This window comes from Prosopis cineraria, unplaced genomic scaffold, assembly GCF_029017545.1.
Source record: "Prosopis cineraria cultivar Desert tree isolate PC_DT_omini unplaced genomic scaffold, ASM2901754v1 PC14, whole genome shotgun sequence".
NCBI lineage: Eukaryota > Viridiplantae > Streptophyta > Magnoliopsida > Fabales > Fabaceae > Prosopis > Prosopis cineraria.
Genome location: NW_026555345.1, coordinates 439,193 through 460,304, shown reverse-complemented (window position 1 = coordinate 460,304; position 21,112 = coordinate 439,193). Strand labels below are relative to the sequence as shown.

At 36.4% G+C, this 21,112-nt stretch overlaps 3 protein-coding genes across 4 annotated transcripts; 1 reads left to right on the top strand and 2 right to left on the bottom strand.

The window, feature by feature from the left end:
- The first annotated feature begins 412 nt into the window (after window positions 1-412).
- Window positions 413-1,705, top strand: LOC129293873 (NAC domain-containing protein 6-like). The gene is made up of 2 exons (XM_054931993.1): window positions 413-1,063; window positions 1,168-1,705. The coding sequence occupies exons 1-2, from the start codon at window positions 581-583 to the stop codon at window positions 1,444-1,446; spliced, it is 762 nt and encodes a 253-aa protein (XP_054787968.1). The 5' UTR covers window positions 413-580; the 3' UTR covers window positions 1,447-1,705.
- A 10,431-nt stretch (window positions 1,706-12,136) lies between these two features.
- On the bottom strand, window positions 12,137-14,260 carry LOC129292791 (uncharacterized). The gene is made up of 2 exons (XM_054930437.1): window positions 14,055-14,260; window positions 12,137-13,054 (listed from the first exon to the last, which is right to left on the bottom strand). Exons 1-2 carry the CDS (start codon window positions 14,068-14,070, stop codon window positions 12,651-12,653), a joined length of 420 nt encoding a protein of 139 aa, XP_054786412.1. The 5' UTR covers window positions 14,071-14,260; the 3' UTR covers window positions 12,137-12,650.
- Window positions 14,261-14,413: 153 nt separating this feature from the next.
- LOC129292789 (protein ALTERED PHOSPHATE STARVATION RESPONSE 1-like) lies at window positions 14,414-20,356 on the bottom strand. 2 transcript variants are annotated; one of them, XM_054930434.1, is made up of 4 exons: window positions 18,730-20,356; window positions 18,250-18,467; window positions 17,418-17,641; window positions 14,414-15,880 (listed from the first exon to the last, which is right to left on the bottom strand). In XM_054930434.1, the coding sequence occupies exons 1-4, from the start codon at window positions 20,009-20,011 to the stop codon at window positions 15,139-15,141; spliced, it is 2,466 nt and encodes an 821-aa protein (XP_054786409.1). In that variant the 5' UTR covers window positions 20,012-20,356; the 3' UTR covers window positions 14,414-15,138. The 2 variants fall into 2 exon arrangements, with proteins under 2 accessions (XP_054786409.1, XP_054786410.1); XM_054930435.1 differs by having other exon boundaries at window positions 18,250-18,464; window positions 18,730-20,354.
- Window positions 20,357-21,112: the final 756 nt, after the last annotated feature.

The window sequence follows — 21,112 nt, the reverse complement described above, 5'->3', positions numbered from 1 at the left end:
TTCATTACTTATAATTTTTCATTTTCACTTTGAATCTTAAAATCTTAACTTGTCCCTTTTTTTTATTTGATTTTTTTAAAACTATTCAAACAAATAATTTTAAACACATGAATTTTAAATATGAAATTTAAAATTTAAAATTCAAATACAAATCTATCCATTCAAACACTATGTTAGTGAAAATTGATACGAAGTTAAAGTGAGACAATGGAGAAGGAAGAAATGAAGATTGAAGAGAGCAAAATGTGATTGGATAAAGACGGTGGAATAAGAGGGAGGGAGGGGGGGAGGGAGCTTGAAATAGGAATGAAGGATCCAGATTTGAAAGAAGGTAAGAGGAATTTGGCGAAGGAGTAGAAGTCGTAAAGAAGATCAAAAGCCGCGTGGACCCCAGCTCCTCGTCTCACTTTCTTCCTCTGGCCGCTTCCTTCACTTCCGTTGTTTCTTGTTTCAGGAATTTAGATCACCTAAATTTAAGAAATAAAGTGAAATCAAATGTTTAATTCGGAGGTTGGTCCCACCGAGTGGGAGACCAGGTCAGCCCCATTTGAGTTATAAATAATGCTCCTTTCTCTTTTGCATGGCAATGGCAGCAATACCCAGCTGGGATCCATACAAAAACAAAAGAGACAGGAATATGGGCGACATACAACTGCCGGGCTTCCGGTTTCACCCCACGGAGGAAGAACTGGTGGACTTCTATCTGAAGAATATGATCGGCGGAAACAAATTGTGCCTGGACATCATCGATCTGGTGAATATCTATCAGCACGAGCCCTGGGACCTGCCCGGCATGGCCAGGGTGGGAGAGAGAGAGTGGTACTTCTTCGTGCCCAGAGACAAGAAGCAGGGAAGCGCCGCCCGGCCCAACCGCACCACCCAGAAGGGCTTCTGGAAAGCCACCGGCTCCGACCGCAAGATCCTCAGCTTCTCCCACCACAAGCGCCTCATCGGCCTCCGCAAGACTCTTGTCTTCTACCAGGGAAGAGCTCCCCGCGGCCGCAAGACCGATTGGGTCATGAACGAGTTCCGCCTCCCGGACACTTTCACCTTCCCTAACAAGGTATCATCATCGTTCTCATTCTCATTCTCATTCTCATTCACTTCCCGCTTCCATTCAATTAAATCACCCTACAACTCGATCATCTCACGATACTGCTCCTGCAGGACGCCGTAGTGCTGTGCAAGATCTACCGCAAGGCTACGTCGTTGAAGGAGCTGGAAGAGAGGGCATCGCGATGCGAGGAGTCGTCGTCGTCGTCCGTGCCGACGCTCCGACCGAAGAATGAACCGGTGGAAGAGACGGCGGATCCTGGGCTGAACCTTCCGGAGTTGCAGTTACCCATGAACACTGGGTGGACCCAAGACCCCTCTTGGGCTCAGTTAAACAGTCCCTGGTTCCAATGTCTGACTCCTCTTTCCGTTTCCAACCTCCTCAACTGCTAACCCGACGCCTTATTTCCTCCCATTCTCTCTTCCATGAAATTCCCAACATGTCCGCTCTCGGCCAATTGTAACTCTGCCTGCGGTTCCAGATGCCTCTTCTGCAAACTAAATAAATGCTCACTCAATATTCTCTCCTTTTTTTTTTTCCTTTTAAATCTGCAACTACATTTTTATTTCAACCCCGTAAATTTTCTCATATCCGCCACTCGCACAAAGCTGGAATGAATTCAATTAATTGTCACCCCCATGACATATATAGAAGGACGAGTATAAATCCTTTACATGTCTCCACGTGTTATATTATCATTTGAACGGTTTCAACAGTTCATATTTTTTCTAATTAAGAACATTAATTTTTTTTTTTAAAAAAATGTTTCTAACAAAACAACAATAGAATTCAAACCCATATAACAAAGTACATGCTACGCATATATGCAGACTCAATTTGGTTAAATCCTTGAAATTACTCCGCTTTTGGGGTAAAAAAGTTGGTAATAAGGGGAAAAACTGATGACCTCTATTTTATTTATTTTCCTTTTCATTTTATTTGAAGTTTCTTCAAGGAATTCTAAGTTCAATGCCCTTGTTTAGACAATGAGATAAAATAGAAGAGAAAATAAAGAGAAAGAAAAGGGTATAAAAATAAGAGTAAAATACTCAAACCTCAAATTTTTTTCACCTTAATTATAGATACTTCTCTTCTATTTTTAAAACATATATGAACCTCTCCTTTTATGAATACTTATGAAAGACAAATATTTTATCTATTTTTAAGATTTAATTTCCATTCATGCGAGTGTTAGTTGACTGTTATGTTACATATATTAAACCAAATAAAATGCCCCTTTTTAAATATAAATATTCTCAAAAAGTCATTCAAATTACCCAAAAATGAATGCATATATTTTTACTTTTCTATTTTAAAAAATTAAATATATAAATTGGCCAAAATAATATACAACATGGAGTGAAAATTATGAAATAATAATTTAATATAATAAATTATTCAATATAATTTATTTTTATTTTTCTTTAAATTTCATTAATTTTAATACAATTTTTTAAATTATTCATTTAAATATTAACATGTTTAATTATTGAAGTTTTTTTAAAATTGGGAGAGAGAGTAAGCTATTAGATCATAAGGGAAAATTAATAATTTTAAAATTTTTAACATAGTTAAAAATAAAAAAAAGTACTTTAGAATTTTTAATGGAAAATTCCTAACAGTGTTAAAAGTTCGGTTAAAGTGTTATGTTTTGAAAATAGAGAGGAGGTCTTTGTAAGTTTAGCAGAATGAAGGAGAGGTCATTGTATTTTACCCTAAAAATAATTTCTCTTTTTTTACTAGATAGAAAAAAATATTGAAAAAGAGGTAATTAATTTTACAATTCCAATAATACCTGTGAAAAAAAGATGAGTATCAATTTGCCTCATTTTCCACATCAATTATGCTTGAGAGTTTGTTTACTTCACAAAATGAGACCAATCAATACTTATTATGCATTGCATGTTCTATAAGCATCTAATCTATTTTCTAATTGTTAGATCTGGGAATTCTTTTTCTAATATTCCTCCTACATTTTTCAAGTCTCCTTTTTTTTTGGGGGTACATTCCAAGTATTTCTAAATGAATTAAACCAAAATGTTTTGCTCTAATTTAAGTTTTGGTTGAAAAAGTCATTCGGTCTAATGATAATCCAAACATGATAACTTACAACCAACTAGCTTTTTGGAGTCACAATTCAGATTTTGGGCTGGCAAATGATGTACCGAACAAGCACTAGAGTTGAGGCTTTTAATTTGTAAAAATTGATCTGTATAGAAACTGGGACAAATTGAATACGTAACATGATAATATTCCCAATCTCGCATACATGGCTCGGCCTGCGTTTTTTTTTTAAAGAAGAATTAAAAGTTTTAGTTCCTATAATTTTAACCTATTTTGATATAGGTTTATGTAATTTTTTTGTTGGTTATTCCCGGTCCCTCTAATAATTTTGTTTAGGCTAAATTTAAAATGACAGTTATTCAAAAGGATGCAATGGTTATAGCATGAAATAGGTCGAGTGAAGGAAGCATCACGCTTAGCAAGATAACCAATAATGATAAGGCCAATACACATCATGATAAAATAATTTGATTAAGTCAACTCAAGTCTTTGAATTCCTCAAAACTCAATACCACTATCTAAACCATTGCCTCACACAAGACCCTGATCTCAACGAGCCTTGAATCACACAAGATCATGACCCTCATCTATGGATATTTCAAGGACACAAGCTGGCAATTACACGTTGTAAATAAGAACATGCCATGCATGAGCTTAACTTAACCTTTAAGACTCATGATAGACGTATGAGACCATTAAGGAGATATGATGTATTATGCCATAAATCTTGTGGGCCATGCTATTAAATCCCTAATATTTCACAAACGGGCTTTGGATTTGATGGGGACAACTGTCTCAATTGAATCGCTATAAAAAGAAGAGAAAGTCACGTAGAGAAAAGAAGCTTCACTGAACAATCAATCACTGACATCTATTAATACTTTTAGCATTTTTACTATGTATTTCCCACTACTATAAAAAATATCTTTAAGAGTGCGTCTTTCGGAGTGCCTATGGAAAAAGCACTATTAAAAATAGAAGTGAATTTAAATAAGTGCTTTGGTATGTTGCTATTTAAGAACGCTCATTTCAAAAAGCGCTCCTAAAATTCAAAAATAAAAATTTTAAAAAATATTTTTAAAAAACATTTTGGAGCACACTCAAAAAGAGCATTCCGATAATAAAGATTAAAAAAATAAAAACAAAAATTACGTCATGCATTTAGGAGTGCTTCTAAAGATATATATTTTGGAGCGCTCATATATAAAGCACTTTGAAAATATTTTAAATAAAATTAAAAAAAAGCAAACCTTTAGGAGCACTCAAAATGAGCACTCCTAAAGGTTTATCATTTCAGAGTGCTATTTTATAGAGCACTCTTAAAAAGTTAAAAAAAAATAAAAACAATAAACCAAAATTTTAAAAACTTTCTTAAAAGCTTATCATTTTAGAGCATTCTATAGAAGAGCACTTTAAAAAAGTTTTTTAAAAGAATTGAAAAAAAAACACGTCTTTTGAACTGTTCTTTAATTGAGCGCTCCTAAAAGTTAAGTCTTGAGCACTACGAAGGGTTAATAAAAAAAATTTTAAGTTGTGACACATCTATCTGGTGACTTAAATTTAGTGTTGCTCGCTCGGTTTTTGCCATTCCTGTCTCACGGTCGCGACCTCTCTGTCCAACAATCATCTCTGTCGAATGAGCCAATCTATTGCAGCTTGGCCGTCCGTGCCACCAAAACTCATCGATCTGTGGAGAGCTACTGCATGCTTCACCGTTTGCGCCACCCAGACTCGCAGATCTGAACACCTTGGATCTGTCTCTCTTGCCAAAACTCACTTGGCGCTATGCTACTGCCCATGCCACGCCGCCTCACTACGTGCCTCTCATCGCCACGCTGTTGCTCGTCTCTAATAAGCCTTACGCCACACTGCCCCTCACCGCTGCCAAACACACATCGTCGCACACTCGTCGCCTTGCACCTACATAAGGTTTTTTTAAATAAAAATTATATATAAAAATTAGGATTAATTATATATATGTGTGTTTTATTAGTTAGTCTTTATCTGGAAGTATTTTTGTTTGGCTGTGATAATAACACACATTTATAGTTGTAATAACAACACACACACATATATACACTTGGAGCTGTGCATAAAAATAATAGTGTTATTATATACTCTAAGCCATTGCCTGTGATTACTTAAAGGTGACTATAATTATTTCAATAAAAAATTATGTTGAGCTGCTAGTGCAAGTAGAAGATAAGGATATATTCACGATTTTTGATGATGTTGCAACTTACATGGCTTGGCCTACAAGGCTCATTGAGTTATAGGTATAATAATTTGTGGTTCTTCAAAATTATTAATGTTTTCTTTCAGTCTTACTAATTAATTTTACATTTTATAGTCCTCAAAATCTAAAAAAATAGTAAATAAGCCAATCAAGGTGAAAGGAAATCCCTCAAAAGGATCTACCTCTGTAACTAACGTAGGAAAGACCGGTTCAAAATCTACTCAACTGAAATATCCTCATCAAAAAACACTTGAAATAATTATGCAGACAACATTTAAAAATAAAATTCATGAAGTAGAATTTGAAAAGGAGATTTATGGTGAAATGATTAGCGAAAAATTAGCAGCTAAAAATATTAATGAGATTCTAACTAAGGATTGGCTACAAACCATACAAATTAATTTATACATCAAGTATTTTCTAAATTTTATTTTTTATGATGGTATTTATTTAATATTAGTTGTGAATGTTCTTATTGTTTTTCATTTTAGGTACTTGTATCATATTTTTGTGGTGTCGGGCTTAATGATAGCAAAATTTTCATTTATTAACCATCATAGCACTAGTACCTACATTGTTGAGTATCATTCTCAAAAAATTAATGATGCATTCAAAGCCAAAGGCAAGAGAAACATATTATTTTTAGCTCCTCACAATCTAGGGTAAGTTGTTATTATTATTCATCTTTAAATTTAGTTGACATTTTCGTTAATGAAATATTTTATTTTTTTAGGCAACATCGGGTATTTGTTTGTATCAATCCATTCCTCCCTATGATTTATTACCTTGACTCATTAAGAGATAATAACTTTAAGAACTATAAATCTATGAGGATACTATTTAATCAATAAGTTTTTATTTCTATATTCTTTATATATATATATATATTTATTATAATAATTAATTTTTACTTAGTATGTTTAATCATTATAGGAATGTAGCACGTTATCGAGATGGTGAAGGTTTCCATCCAAACACTAAAAGGCCTGATCCTGTTGAGTTTTATATATGAAAAAGAATAAAGGTTTGTATTTTTTTAATAAAAAAAGTTGGTATGTATCTAAATGATTGTTCGATTAATATTTTATGTTTGTTATTCTGTATGTGCCGTTCTTGATTGATGTAGAATTTTTGAAAAATTTTGGAACGTCTAAGTTATAAGGGAGGCTCTATCAGATTTTTGACAACAAATACTTGTATTATATATATAACTTCATCCCTAAAGGATTTTAAATTAAGTTAAAATTCATTTTTACCATATTTTGATAATGACATCTTTTATAGTTTTATAGGTACCTACATAATTACAAGGCTGTGAGTATGGATACTATCTTATGAAGTTTATGAAAGAAGTAATCACATAATAAGAGTTTATCATTCTTGAAAATATAAGCTAAAAGCTTTGAAATTAAATTAATGTAATGTTAATTACTTATATATTGCTTTCATATCTTGTATAGTATTTTGTTAAAGGAAGATCCTCACATTTTATTATGGAACAAATAGAAGATTTAATTGAAGAGTGGTTAAAATATATTATTGATTGTTTGTGATACGAAGTTAGATTTCAATGTTAGAAAAATATTAATAGTTTTATTTGTTAGACTTATTAGAAATTAAACTAACTAGTTAGGAAATGGAAATTGTTGTTTTAATTTTAAGTTCTTTCCTTGTATTTAAATTTTTATGTTTATATTGTTTTTGGATTAGGTTTTGATATTGGCATTAGTCAGTTTTAAAGAAACATAAAGGGAGAAATTTTGAAAAATGTAGATTTAAAAAAAAATTATGGCCTACAGGATGCTCATGACAAGAGTGCTCCCATAGGTGATCCTATAAGTCATAATTTTTCTTAGATATATAGGAGTGCTTTTCAAAAAATGCTATTGTATCTAACACATACAGGAGCACTTCACAAAGCACTCCCGTATATTCCGAAGCACTCGATATGGGAGGGCTTTTGAAGCACTCCTTAAGGTAAAAAAAAAAAAGCACTCTTGTAAGCTTATTTTGTAATATTGTCCATATAGTTTTTAGCATCATTTTTAGCTTTGTAACCTTTACTATCTTGTATCTTGCACATTCTATTAATCAAATACTTGTTATTTCAACTTCTTTGCATCTTTATATCTGGGTAAATTGTGGTAAGAGAGCCCAAGAACCCTTTTATTATCTTTTGAGAGTCAGCGTCTTTGACACACCTTATACTTTTATTATTTATGGAGAACAATTTATAGCATGCCTGGTGGGACATTATGTAAAAAGATACCAAGATGAGAAAGACAATAAGATTGATGAAACAAATACAAGTTCTAACGAGCCAGAAGGAAGATCTGCACCCATAGGGTTAGAACCATTGATGCCCAATGCTAAGGCAGTTGGACATCGTGAGCACATAGTATTAAACTCCCTAACTCGACTACTAGCCACTGTCACTCGAGCCATGGCATTACTATACTAATCCCTAATAGACCAGTTTTTTAAGATAAAGTCCAATAGGGATGACAGCTCTACATTACATCAGTTGATTATGCCCTAACAGTCGAGAAGTTGATGATAAAGAAGCTCTACCACAGGTGATTGAAGTGCTTTCTCAAGAACTAACACAACCCAAAGGATTTCTTCATAGCTCTGCTCTGGAAGTAACAGGGGGTTTTTACTCATATGGAACTAGATGATTTGCCAAGCATCCTGGACGACCTCCTTATCAAAAACATATAAATGACTAGAAGAGCCTATCAGCGTTAACGATAGCACCTAAAGGAACATGAACAGTAAGCTAACTCAATATAAGAGTGAAGATAAAAGAAAATAAATCAAGATCAAAAATATACCTAGACTGGATACATTAAGACCTTGCCCTTATCCACTGAGTGAGGGGTGTCCTCTAGGGTCGTAGTCTCATTAACCTTAGCCTCAGGTACCTCCAGTGAGAGCTTGAATCCTGCTAACCCAGTCTCGTTAAAAACAGATGGGATGGAAATAAGTGGCTCCGTTAACACAGCAGCCTCCTCTTGAACTACAAGTTATAAAGCCTCTGGGGCCACGGTAGACACAGCCACTTGAGGTTCCTCTAGAGCTACTTGAGCTCCCAGAGTCTCTAGACTACTAGCTTGAAAATGACTTAGCCAATCATCCTCTAATTCATCTTATAAGATTAATTGGCAGCAGTGTTTTGGCCAAATACCCTCTCCTTTGAAACTAGACTCAGCATAATGAAGTAGAGGAGGAAGTTACTTGGGGACTAATGGAGTCCTCTTCCTCTGCTTAGGCTCAACCTGCTGATCAGAGATAGCTAAAGAGGACAAATCTTGTTTCCTTTTAGCAGTATCCACCCCATTTTCCATGTTGCCCTAAGGTTGACTCTTTTTTAGCTTTGACTTCTTAGGGACAAGGGCTTGCGATAAAGCTTCATCATCTTTTTCAATTTCTCAGACCATGGCCCCAAGTGAAGGGGCCATCTCAATCTTAGAAGCAGTAAGAGCATCAATATTGCCTCTTAAGAGTGTTACTAACACTAGAGATTGTGCTCAATCTTAGTTTAGATAAACCAAAGATATGGAAAACAAACAAGCAACATAAAAGAAAGAGAGTACATAAACTAAAACAACACTTACTGATATAGGTCTTCACAATACACCTAAACCTCTAGGACCACTACTAATTTAAGTGAAGGCAAGCATCTTGGTCCACCATTTCCACCTTGCATTATACCCAAGCATCAAGAGGAAAGGTCACCCAAGTGATAGTTTCCTTATCCATTAGCTCCAAGTAAACTCATGGAGACAAACTGTGGAGGATGCACTACCTAAGTTCAAACTGGCTCGTTACTAGTTAGAGATGATATGACTCTACAAACACCTTCAAGGTCTTGGGGGAGGAACCAATATGAGGAAGCCATATCTTCTTGGGTATGGTAGCTAAGAGGAAGGTTTCATCTTTCAACTGAAAGGTAGGTTTATTTTTTATCTCTACCATATACCTGTACTAGGTGGGTTAGTGACGGTCTGGAACATTAAAAGCCTTTAGAGACATCATAAGGGCCAACTCTGTTGGCAAAAAAATTTAAATATGTCTAATTCTTCATTCAGCAAATACATGTCCAATAGGTAAGTGAAAGGATAAGAGATTCTTGAGTCTTAGGGGAAAGGTTCCCAGTGAAGCTTTAAAAAATAATCCGTAACCCACAACCTCAAAAACTAGATGGGCCCATGAAAATTGCTGAAAGGTTTCTTTTGTAAAGATTCCTTCATCCTATTATAAAGGCAACAAAGGAATATGGTACCAAAAGCGAGTTGATTGCTATAAAGCAAGGATTAGACCACCCTCAAATGAAGTTGCACAGGCTTTCCTATCTTTAGGGCTAGGATCTACTAACTTAGAAAAATCCAGATGAACATCAAGTGCTCCAAAGGAGTCACGGGCTCATCGACAAACTTCTCTAAGAATAACTTCATGATCTGAGTGTAAGATTCGGTGCCCTTGATCTTAGACTTAAGATCAATAGGCAGAGTGGCATATGACTCATGCTTCTCAAGAATAGCATAAAAATCCTTTTCCCCAGTAATTGGCAAACCTAAAGACATGACCACATCTATAAGTATGATGGTCATAAGGCTCAATTCAAAGAAGAAAGCATTGCAACTAAGATCCCAAAAGCTCAACAATGCCTTCAGTAGACCCACCGAAATATCAACATCAATATGTGAAAGATGGATTAGGTCATAAGGACCCATTTACTTCTACTTCCCCTTATAGATAGGGTTCAAACGTCTAACCCATTTGGTCTAAGCACGAGGAGATCGAGGCTAGTTGCGAAGCTTCTTAAATAAGGATTTAGTAAAGGGTAAGGTTACCCAAGTCAATATGAGGTCTCGTATTAAAGTTAAGGGCTATATTTTTTGGTTGGGTAGGATCTGCTGCCTTTGATAGCTCCAGGGCTATAGACAAATACCCCTTATATATCTAATTGGCCAGACAGAAACTCCATGGAGAAATACTAGAGAAAAAAAGGAAAAATGTAGTCAACATTAATATATAAGAAAGCAAGATATTTGACCTAAGGGAAGGACCTTACTAGAAATTAATGCATTGATGGAATGACGAAGCTTCTTGAAAAATAAGGAATTTTAGACTAGAAACTTAAATCAAGAAAGAACAAGCACGAGACAGAGTACTCACTGTAGTAATACCCCCTAGGTGGCTAATGGGATTTCCAACTGTCACTAAAGATTCGGGTAAAGTGGAGGCAGGAATACTGGGTTGAGCAACTTTAAAAGTGGTAACAACCGAGGAGAAAGCCATTGGAACAAAGTAGCGAAGGCGAAGAAGAACAAAGCTTAAGGAGCGAGAAATGGTAAAGAGAAACTGACAAGAGGTAGAGGGGGAAATTTATATTTTTAAGAAGGCACAGAGAAATGAAATGATTGCTCAAATGTGCACCACTTATAGCTATTAGCCATTAGTATGCAAGGGCATTGTTTAGGCTAAATCTGAAATGACTCGTATTCAAAAGGACATAACAGTTATAGCAAGAAATGGGCCAAGTGAATGAAGTATCAAGCCCAACAACAAATTCAATATTGATAAGAACAGTCTACATCATGTTGAAATAACTTGATTAAGTTAGCTCGAGTCTTTGAATCCATTAAGACTTGAAACCACTATCTAAACCATTACCTCACACAAGACACTAGTCTCAATGAGCCCCAAATCTTGCAAGATCACAACCCTCATCTACATAGATTTCAGGGACACGAGCTGGCAGTTACATGCTGTAAATAAGAAGAAGGTGTCATGCACAAGCTTAACTTAACCCCGAAGACTTAAGATACACATATGAGACCATTAAGGGGATATGGTGTATCATGCCATGATGCAGCTTGTGCTATTGAATCCTTAATATTTCACGAACGAGCTCTGGATTCTGTGAAAGTCACATAGAGAAAAGAGGCTTCACTGAACAATCAATCATTGACATCCATTAATACTTTTAGCATTTTTACTCTATATTTCTAAATAGCTTTTAGCATCATTTTTAGCTTTGTAACCTTTACGATCTCATATCTTGCACATTATGTTAATCAAATACTTGTTATTCCAACTTCTTTGCATCTTTATATTTAGGTAAACTATGATAAGGGAGTTCGAGAACTCTTTTGTTATCTTTTGAGACTCAACGTCTCTAGCATAGCTGGTACTTTTGTTCTTTATGGGGAACAACTTTATCTCATATATATAGTGTTATTCCCTTTATTTTTAATTATGCCTAGAAAAAAGGTGAGATATTGCTAACATTGTCAAATATATTGACCAATGACTAATGCCATTAGTCTATGCCAAAGTAAAACTATGATTTGGTAGATTAACAATGTTATCCATCCCGTTTTGTTTCACATTCTAATCTATTGAATAATAATTCCATCTTAGCATAAAGATTGATGACGTTAGTCACATGTCAACATATTTAACATTATCAATACCACCCCATCTTTCTTCTAGACATATATTTAAAAATAGAAAGATTAACATTGCAGATAGCATAAACCAAGGAGACTTGAAGCAACCAAAAAAAAAAAAACTACAGGGACCTACATGAAAACATGTTAAAACTATAGGGACCACTAATTGTATTTAAACATTTTAATTTTTCTTAATATTTTAAATAAAATCATATTCATACTTTACGTAAAAAATAATAATAAAGGTAACATATACTTAATTAAATAATAACAAAAATAGTACATATTCATGTAAATTCAAAACCTATCAATATCAAAAGCTTCCCTAGCAAGACAATCAGCTAAATCTAAAGCATCCCTATGAACAAAATTTTTATATACATTCCAATTTCTGTTGATCAGTCTAACGGTGTCATGAATTATATGTACAAAAGGGAGTTTGATAATAACATCCATTGTCAGGATGTTTATAGCTGTTGCACAATCACAAGAAACTTAAATCTTCTTGAAGCCATGAAAGCAGCATTGTTCCAGGCCTTTGGCAATACATACCCATGATTTCTGTCATAGCAGTAAGGTATTTTTGTAACTTACCGCAAAATCCCAGGAGCCAATTTCCAAGTTCATCCTTGATAACACCTCCACATGAAGTGAGGCCCTTTGTGAGAATCAAACCTCTAGAGTCTAATCGGACATAACCTTCATTAGGAGGTCTCCATGCATGCACAGTATCCACTATTGTCTTTTTCTGATTAAGTTTCTGTAATAGTTGAAAATCCGTGTGCCTTTTCAAAACGCATTTAGATGCATCTACATCTCTGCTTCATTCGAATTCTCACCGAAACAGTTTCTTGCACACGGTGGTCAAGAGTTCCCAACACATGGAGGCAAAGAGAACTGCCCAACGAAGCTTGTTATTAGTGAAAGGCTTACCCGGCTTAGTCCTAGAGTTAAGGCATCCAGTGTTGGAAAAGTCCGCCAACTGATCGATCAGGTTCAGTAATCTGCACACAGTACACCGTTCCTTTGCAAGGTTGCAGTCACGAACAACATGTAGAGACGACTCCATAGCATCATGGCCAAAAGGGCATGCTCCAGATTCCGCAATTCCCATTCTGTTCCTTGGCTCAGTTGTGTGAAGCTTATTTTGATCTAGAAGCCACATAAATGTCTTAATCTTGTCTGGTATCCACCACCGCCAGATGGTTCCCCTTAACTTCTCTGTTTGCATCATTGGACCTGCAAAAACAAAATTATATGCAGTTTTTAAAGCAAAAAAGCCATCAGTGGACCAGCCAGAAAACTGGTCAGGCACGAAGTGAGCGTAATTTTTGACCCGGCCCGCGTTAAGCATGTTCGCTTTATTTTGCTCTACATGCCCATCCCCAAGAACGCTTTTGGGCCTGTTGGTAGGCTAAAAGTAATTTTTATAAAATAATAAGAGGTAAGAGGGAGAGAATGGAAATAAAAAAGAGAATGAAATTAAGTTTAAACATATACTTGTAATATCAAAAACAATGACCTAAATCTTCCATCAACACTCAACAATTTGCATCTAGATCATTATAGATCTCTAGCAAGATCAATCTCGTGCAGTCTTGATTGGGTTAGACATAACATTGATGGTTCTATTTATAATAATAGAGTTATTATTTATGGAGATTTCATATGTGATGATCAAAGTTATTGCATAAAAGACTTATAAAATACCTTGATTATTATCCCAATATCATCCTTGAGCTTTTTAACATTCCTAAAAGTCTCAACCTCAATTGGAGGAACAAATTCATCAAAGTAAATGTTTTCCTAACTCACTTGAAACTATTACGTCTATTTAGAATGACTTCACCTGAATCCATCCCCTTGTCGAAATTATATGAAAGATCAAAAATCTTGCCATAAAAGACTGGATTAACTTGCTCATGAAGCTCTTGCTAACAACCTAGATATTAAAAATTTTGATGATCTAGCTCCAAGATTTTGATTTCTTATGAGTTTAGACATGACTTGATCAATTTTCATTACATGATTCTCCATGACCTTGTATTAAATAAACTAAGAAACTGAAATTTTGATATAATTTTTTTTTAAGTGTGTATTTTATTGATGAAATAAAGGATTTAAAAGGTCAAAAGACTTCATTAAAAAAAAGGTCAAAAGACTAAAACATTAATAACTAAAAAAAAAATTGCATCAATCAATGGAAGAAAGAAACCTAAGCTAACTCTAACAGACTGACGCAGCAGTGACGCCATTGAACAATGTTAAACAACAGTTGCAATCTCCATTACCCTTGATGGTGCATGCTGGTAGGAACTAGGAAGTGAGCATGACGGTCCATTATGTAAATGATGGGTTGAGATAAGAAAAAAATGAAAAAGCTTAATTACATGTTGGTCCCAGACTGACCAACGTTAGTTCCCAATGCCATTCAATAGAATCAATGTAATCAACATCAATATAAAATACAAAATGCCTAACTACGACTTATCTCAGGCTCAAACTATCGACAATAATAAAAATAATATTAATAATTTTCCGTTTGAAATTCCGAATATCCGTCTTCCATAAATTGAAAGTCCTGAAAAAGACCCCGCATCCAATATAACAACCTTTATTCACTATCCAGAATAAGTGTCAAAGTCAAAGGGCCATATGTACAATTAAAGTCGGTGAAATTTTATGGAAGGAATATATCTTCATACAAAGTAACAAATAGTTGAATAACTATCACCTAGAAACTCTGACGACTTGCGTCACTCCAAGGGGCCCCGAGTCAACCATGTTCATCAGGCGTCAGACTTTTCATAGAATCGCTCGTCTAATTTGGCCCATTGCATGCTCTCATTGGGTTTCTCGCATGGACGACAAGTCGCACTCACTCACTGTCATCACAAAGCCAGCGCACCGCCAATTTCGTAAAGGACATTATAACTCAGTCCTCCATGCAAACGTCTCTTGAGTTTTACCCTTAAACAAGCAACATCAACAATTCAGACGCAGGGCAGGCTGACAGCTTCCCTCGGAGGATTCCCTCCGGTCACGTCACATGGTGCGGTTTACCTGTTTTCCTTGAATGCTTTGGCCTCGGTCTTCCTCCCTGTCTCTTCATTATGCCCATATTGAAGTTCATCGTCCCAGTATCTAAAATGTATGTAGGCTGTGAACGCTATTCAGTGCCTATATTACTGAAATAAGTGAACTTCAGATCAAACCTTTCTCCACCCCACATATTTTTGTAGAGGATAGCTATTAGCAGGAAGTCAACACAATTCTATTCATGATAGAAGATGTAGTTCCAAATTCCATCAAACCATGCCACTCTATGAAACTGTTCCATGCTCTCGAGCAGCTCTTTCCTCTATGCTTCTCCGTAGCAACTCCTCGTATGCTCTCACAGAGTTCTCTGTAAATCTCTCCATAGCCTCAAAAATGCGCTGCAAGCTAGCCTGGAGGCTGCTGCTTTTATCACTCTGATATATAATATTTTCAGAAACTGAGAGACCCTTGCCTTCACCTGATGCCAGAACCATTTGCCGCTCCAATGCCTGAATTTGCTTCTGTATCCTCTGGTCATCTTTATCTAGATTTCTGACTTTTCTCTCAAGATCCTTGTTAACTATCAACTGCTGGTGCATTTCTAGCCTATCTTGTTCCCATATCTGAAGCACACTCATCGTAAAGACGTGCATTGAATCAACAACTTCTTTTTCAGATATTCTCTCTAATGCTTGGGACCACTGATTACAGATCACAAATATAGGAGGAGCACCAATTCTACTGGGGGAGAAGGGGACTATACCATCAGGCGTTTCTTCAGGCTCATATAGGAGACACTTTAGAAGCCAATTATTCAATGCTCTAACATATCCTTTCTGGGCACTAATCCAGCTAGAAAATTGGAAGGTCCAATTGATAAGCTCTTGTTCAAGCTCCTTTGTGGCTAAAAGATGACCATCACCACCCTTCTTTCTGGATCCAATGGAACCCAGGATTCTGGCTTCTCTAATTGCTTCACACTGATTACGGTGGCATTCAAGCATGGATTTCCACATCCTTGTCAACCTGGTCAAGAAAAATGTAAATACATTTCATAAACAAACAATGATATGTATTATATAAAAAATCAGAAACTTAATGACTACACTACAACATAAGATGCAACGACTTATTTATAATCATTCTGATAAACACTAATTTCCAGTGAAGTAGAAAAATCACTGCGCCTGTCTTGCTCCCTTGTGTATAACCAGTGACAAACCTGGCAGCGGTGTCATGCAATAAAAAAGGATAGTTGCTAAGCCACCCAAAAAAAAAAAAGCCTCCCCCTTCAGTTGTGAAAATATCCACGGTAAAATATCAAAGAATAGGTCTCTAGTTATCTTCAATAACACATTCTTGATAAACCCATCCAATCATTCTGGAATCATCAGAACATCTTAACATCCAAAATTTTCTCACGAAGCTCAAGATTCTGCCTTATTTTCCTGCAATATGCATAACTCAAGATTCACCTGAGAGATGCGCAGGGGAATTCAACTTTCATGTTGGTCATTGGGAAAACCCATTCCTAAACAAATTTCTTCAGGTTTCAAGCATTTCTTTGCAAAGGATAACTTTCTTTGTCTACTAGCTCCAGCACAATATACAAATTACAAAGGAATTTGGGCAGGTAAACACATTATGCGGAAGATAAAACAATGTGGTGTGATGGACCTTCACTAGAGCTAGTAACAATTTACAAAAAATAGTCTCGAAGAAATCACAAAGACTTGCTTCCATCAAAGATCATTTAGTGGCTGCAGGAGGTTTAGCTTCTCAGAGAAATCCTTTTCTCATTATTATAAAAGATTCTTGGCAAATTGTGTATCAATACTTCGATTTATAACTAAAACTGAGGGAAGATAATCTTAGTGGAACAGGGTGGAACTACACTAATTCAAAGTTCACCGCCCACCAGAAATTTTCAAGGAGTGGGGCACATGGCTGAGCTTCAGGAATTACATCCGTATTGTCAAAGGTGGCAATGACCCGTCTACCACAGTAATAGGCAAGAAATGGAGACCATTATGCATATATAGCTCATTATAAAGACAGAAAATTGATCCTTAAAGCTCATATAAATTTTGCGTGAGGTCATATTCTGTACATTTCCAACTTATGCATCTTGGATGTAACAAACCAACACAGAAATTATGCACCCTCGTTTAATAACTCCATTAGCACACTTGGCGAAAGTCCACTGCCTAAATGTAGCAATAATCTCATTGTTCTATTCTTATTACCTCAAATTAAGAGTCATATTATCTGGTCACAAAGTGAATCATGTGTTATGAACATAGACATCCACAAATTAAGTGGGTTGATTGAAATTATAAAAAAGGAAAGGGGTGACAAAATTTCTGACAACCGATTGACACCAGCTAAAATGATAAGAAATTACTCCCAACATATAACAAACCAGGTCAAATTCCTAAAAAATTACTTGTAACTCAAACATGCAAAGTTTTCCAAGGCTTAAAAATACACTAGATAGCCAATTGCCAATAGAGACAATAATGAACCATACAAACAAAAGAAAGAAGCTCATAACTTCACATACCCATGGATTAATTCATTCAGCTGAGGCCACAGCTCTTCATCCCTGATCTTGTTTATCGTCATAGAAATCTTATCAACAACCTGAATTGCCATTCTTATTTTTGTGGATAGACTCCTTACTAATGTTTGAGTCGAGTCAACTTTGTGAAAATCAGCACCCCTTTCATCCATACGCTTCAGCTTATGACACTTCTTATCGTGCATGACCCGCATCTTTTCCTCGGCCTGCAAACACGAGCATTAAGAGATCCTCTTCGAAAACACAAGCAATGATTAACAAGAGTACATTCTGCATATCGCTCCAAATAGTCGTCATAAGAAATCAGATGAAAGCACAGGTACAATATACATTAATAAACTGCGCCATGAAGATAATCTGATAAAGGGGACTGAATGCAAATTAAATCTGATTAGTAATTTTAAGATCCACATCTATCAGAAACTACACAAAAATACTGATGCAAAGGCCATCTAGAAAAAAATAATGGACTTCAAGACATTAAAGAGACGTTTCTGATTGTATCTTTATTTGCATGTAGAAAAAGGACGAGACACAATTACAGAACAACTGATCACGAATTTCACACAAACTTGGTGTTCATAGAAACGAACTCATTCATAAATATTGCATATGAAATAGAGCTCAAAATTATCATCCCTTCCTTGGCCATCAACATGCAAACATAAAGACGCATATTTCCGGCTTAGGTAAAGACCTAAAAGAAAATTAAACTAAAAGAAACAGAACCAACAAGTCATACAAAGTTAAATGAAATATTTGTAAATTGAACTAAGACACAATAAGAACAAACCATAAACCAGTTATCATATACCTTCACTTCAGTATATAGTTTCTTCTCCCAAAGATAAAGCTTCTGCAATGTAGAAGAAAGATTGCGTGATCGCATCATTATATCATCATCAAAACCCAAGTTACTAGGACCAGCCTTGCCAATGGTGGATGTAGGTTCAGCATTTTTAGAAGTAGAAGGTTGCGAAGGCACCATGGACAATGAGGGAGCAACTGCATGCAACATCTTGGAAGAAGCTGCTTTATCCAGTCGGTTGCAGGCATAGTCCAGGGGCAGGAACAAGAGTTTCAAGTCAGCAACAAAATAAAATTCAAGTCATAAACTTGAACATATGATCCATAAACCTACCGTGTCGAGGACAAATCTAGGGGCATAACAGCGCACAGAATATATACGAATAAACACAGATCAAAAAACGATGACCATTATGGATAAGCGAAGCCGAGAAACTGAAAATAAGCGTGAATAAGTGGACTTGCGAAAGAGAATCAAACCTCTAACCTTGATAAGCGCCATACTTTTTATTATAAGGAAGCTTTCCCGCCTCAAGCATCTTTGCGATCTCGGTGCCCGACTCAGATGCCCTCCGGAACTGAGCCTCAATCTCTCTGGCTACTTCAGAAGCATCCCGTGTGCCTCTTCGGCCTCGGAATGCAGCACCTCCACCTCGCTCCTTAGACCTCTCGTCTTTATCAACGACTTTCTTGTCTACCACATGAACCTCATATTCCAACCCATCATTCTCCATCGAAACATTCGGCCCAGTCTGGTATAGTGAAGCCTCCGTCCTGTCAACTTCGTCGTTGTCGGAGGGCTTCGAATGATTTCCAGCACCACCATCCACAAGCTTTTGATCCCCGTGCACTTCTTTAACGACTTCGTGTCGGTAATCCTCGTCTTCCAAGTCAGGAATGCCCTCTTCCTCTCTCACTTCCTTGGAGTCCCGACTTGGTGTGTATTGAGTATCGTATCTATCATCGTTATCAAAAAAGTTGAGACTTTGGATGAAATCCCAAGTTGAAGCCCTCGGAGGGGATGGCGGAGGTGGTGGCTTGGACGTGGAAGCAGCCAGCGGCGACGAGGAAGAAGCATAATACCCATTACCCCCACTGCCATAAGTCGAATATCCACTGTAGGAATAAGAAGAATTAGGATTCATACCGGGGTACGGGTAAGGGAAAAAGGAGGAAGAAGAGGATTCGCCCATATAAACAGTCTCGGGGCTGATAGGCTTCTGCTCAAACACCACGGAAGATGTAGCTTTATTCTTCATGAAATTCATGTGCATATAACCTCCACCTGGAAAGGAAGAAAGACCCGGGCGATCTGAATGGCCAATGTAATTGATCGGGGGAGGGTCAGGATGGGCGTGCAGGGGCGAGGAGTGGCCAGAATAATGAAGGGAATCCAATTCATGGTCGACTTCGTCTTCATCGGAATCGGATTGGAAGTGAAGATGAGATCCAGAATTGGAATGGGAGTGGTGAGGGGGCGAAGGAGAAGAAGTATCCACTTGCTTGGCAGTGGCAGTGGCCACAGAATCGACCTTCTTGGAAGGAGGAAGATTTAGCTCGGGAGACGAGGGAGGGGAAGAAGAAGTGGTGAAATCCACCTGAATAAAACGATGCAAGGAATGGCCAATAGATTGAAGGGAGTTAATATAGGCTATGTGAGCAGCGGAAAGAGCATAGCGCTGGTGAATGGCTTCGTCAAGGAAGGAACAGCGCTGGCGGCAGAGCGCGACGGCGGGGAGATCGTCGAGCTTGGAGCTGGCGCAGCCCATCAGTAAGGGGAAAAAAAAAGGAAAAAAAAGAAAAGAAAAGGAAGAAGAATTAACGAAGGAGTGGTAGGGGAAGAAGTGGAAGAAAAACAGGAAACATGGCTGGGACGGTGATTGGAAGAAGAAATTAGATTAGTGTTTTAGGGTTTGTTAGGCAAAAAAAGATAAGGAGGGGGTAAAGGCAAGGGAATCTTTTGCCAGCGCGGAGTTCGTCGTCGGCTTGTATGGGATTGTACCAGAAAAGAAAGAGAGAGACGGAGCGCACTGTAACTGGTTGGAGGGCGGGGGAGCGCGTCGGTGTTGATGCTTTTTTTTTTTTTTTCTTTTTGAGGCCACTGGTGCTAATGCTTATCAACGACCGTGACTGGGTGCGTTTTTCTAGTTTCTCGCGGAGTATTTACGATTCATTTCCCCCCTTTTTCTTTTCAGATTCTCTGTGTTTCTTTTGCGTAACTGATTTTCCTAGCTGCAATTTCCATGGAAGCGGAGAATACTTCTTTCTTTCTGTTCTCCTCCTCCATTTTTTTAACACCAACTTTAAAATGTTAAATAATATCAGTTGTAACAATATCAATTGTACTGTTATTCGGACTAATTAATAACTTTCTTAATATATGTATTTCATTTTTAAATTGTAATAATATCAATTGTACTGTTATTCGGACTAATTAATAACTTTCTTAAAAAAGGACTATGGTCTTTAGGATTGCAGGTCAGCACTGGCAGGGTTGGTAGTCAAATCAATTATTTCATAATAATAATAATAATAATCACAAAGGATTGCTTCCATATAAGTAATAAAAAACCATTTTAATAAAATATAGTATTTAAGAGTTATAGCAGATAATTATACTTATTCATAAAACCTTATGTAATAATATCTTAAACCCGTATCAATTTATGAAATTCATTATAAAAAAAGTCATAAACAATAGTACAATACAACTTATCTCAGATTCTATATACATATATTTCAGAATTATTTTAATAACCTATTAATAATAGGTTATACTTAGGAAGAATGACAGCAAGATTTCAAAAAAAAAAATTAGTGATAGTTATTTATAATTGAAACTCATAAATTTATAATTATATAAATTATAT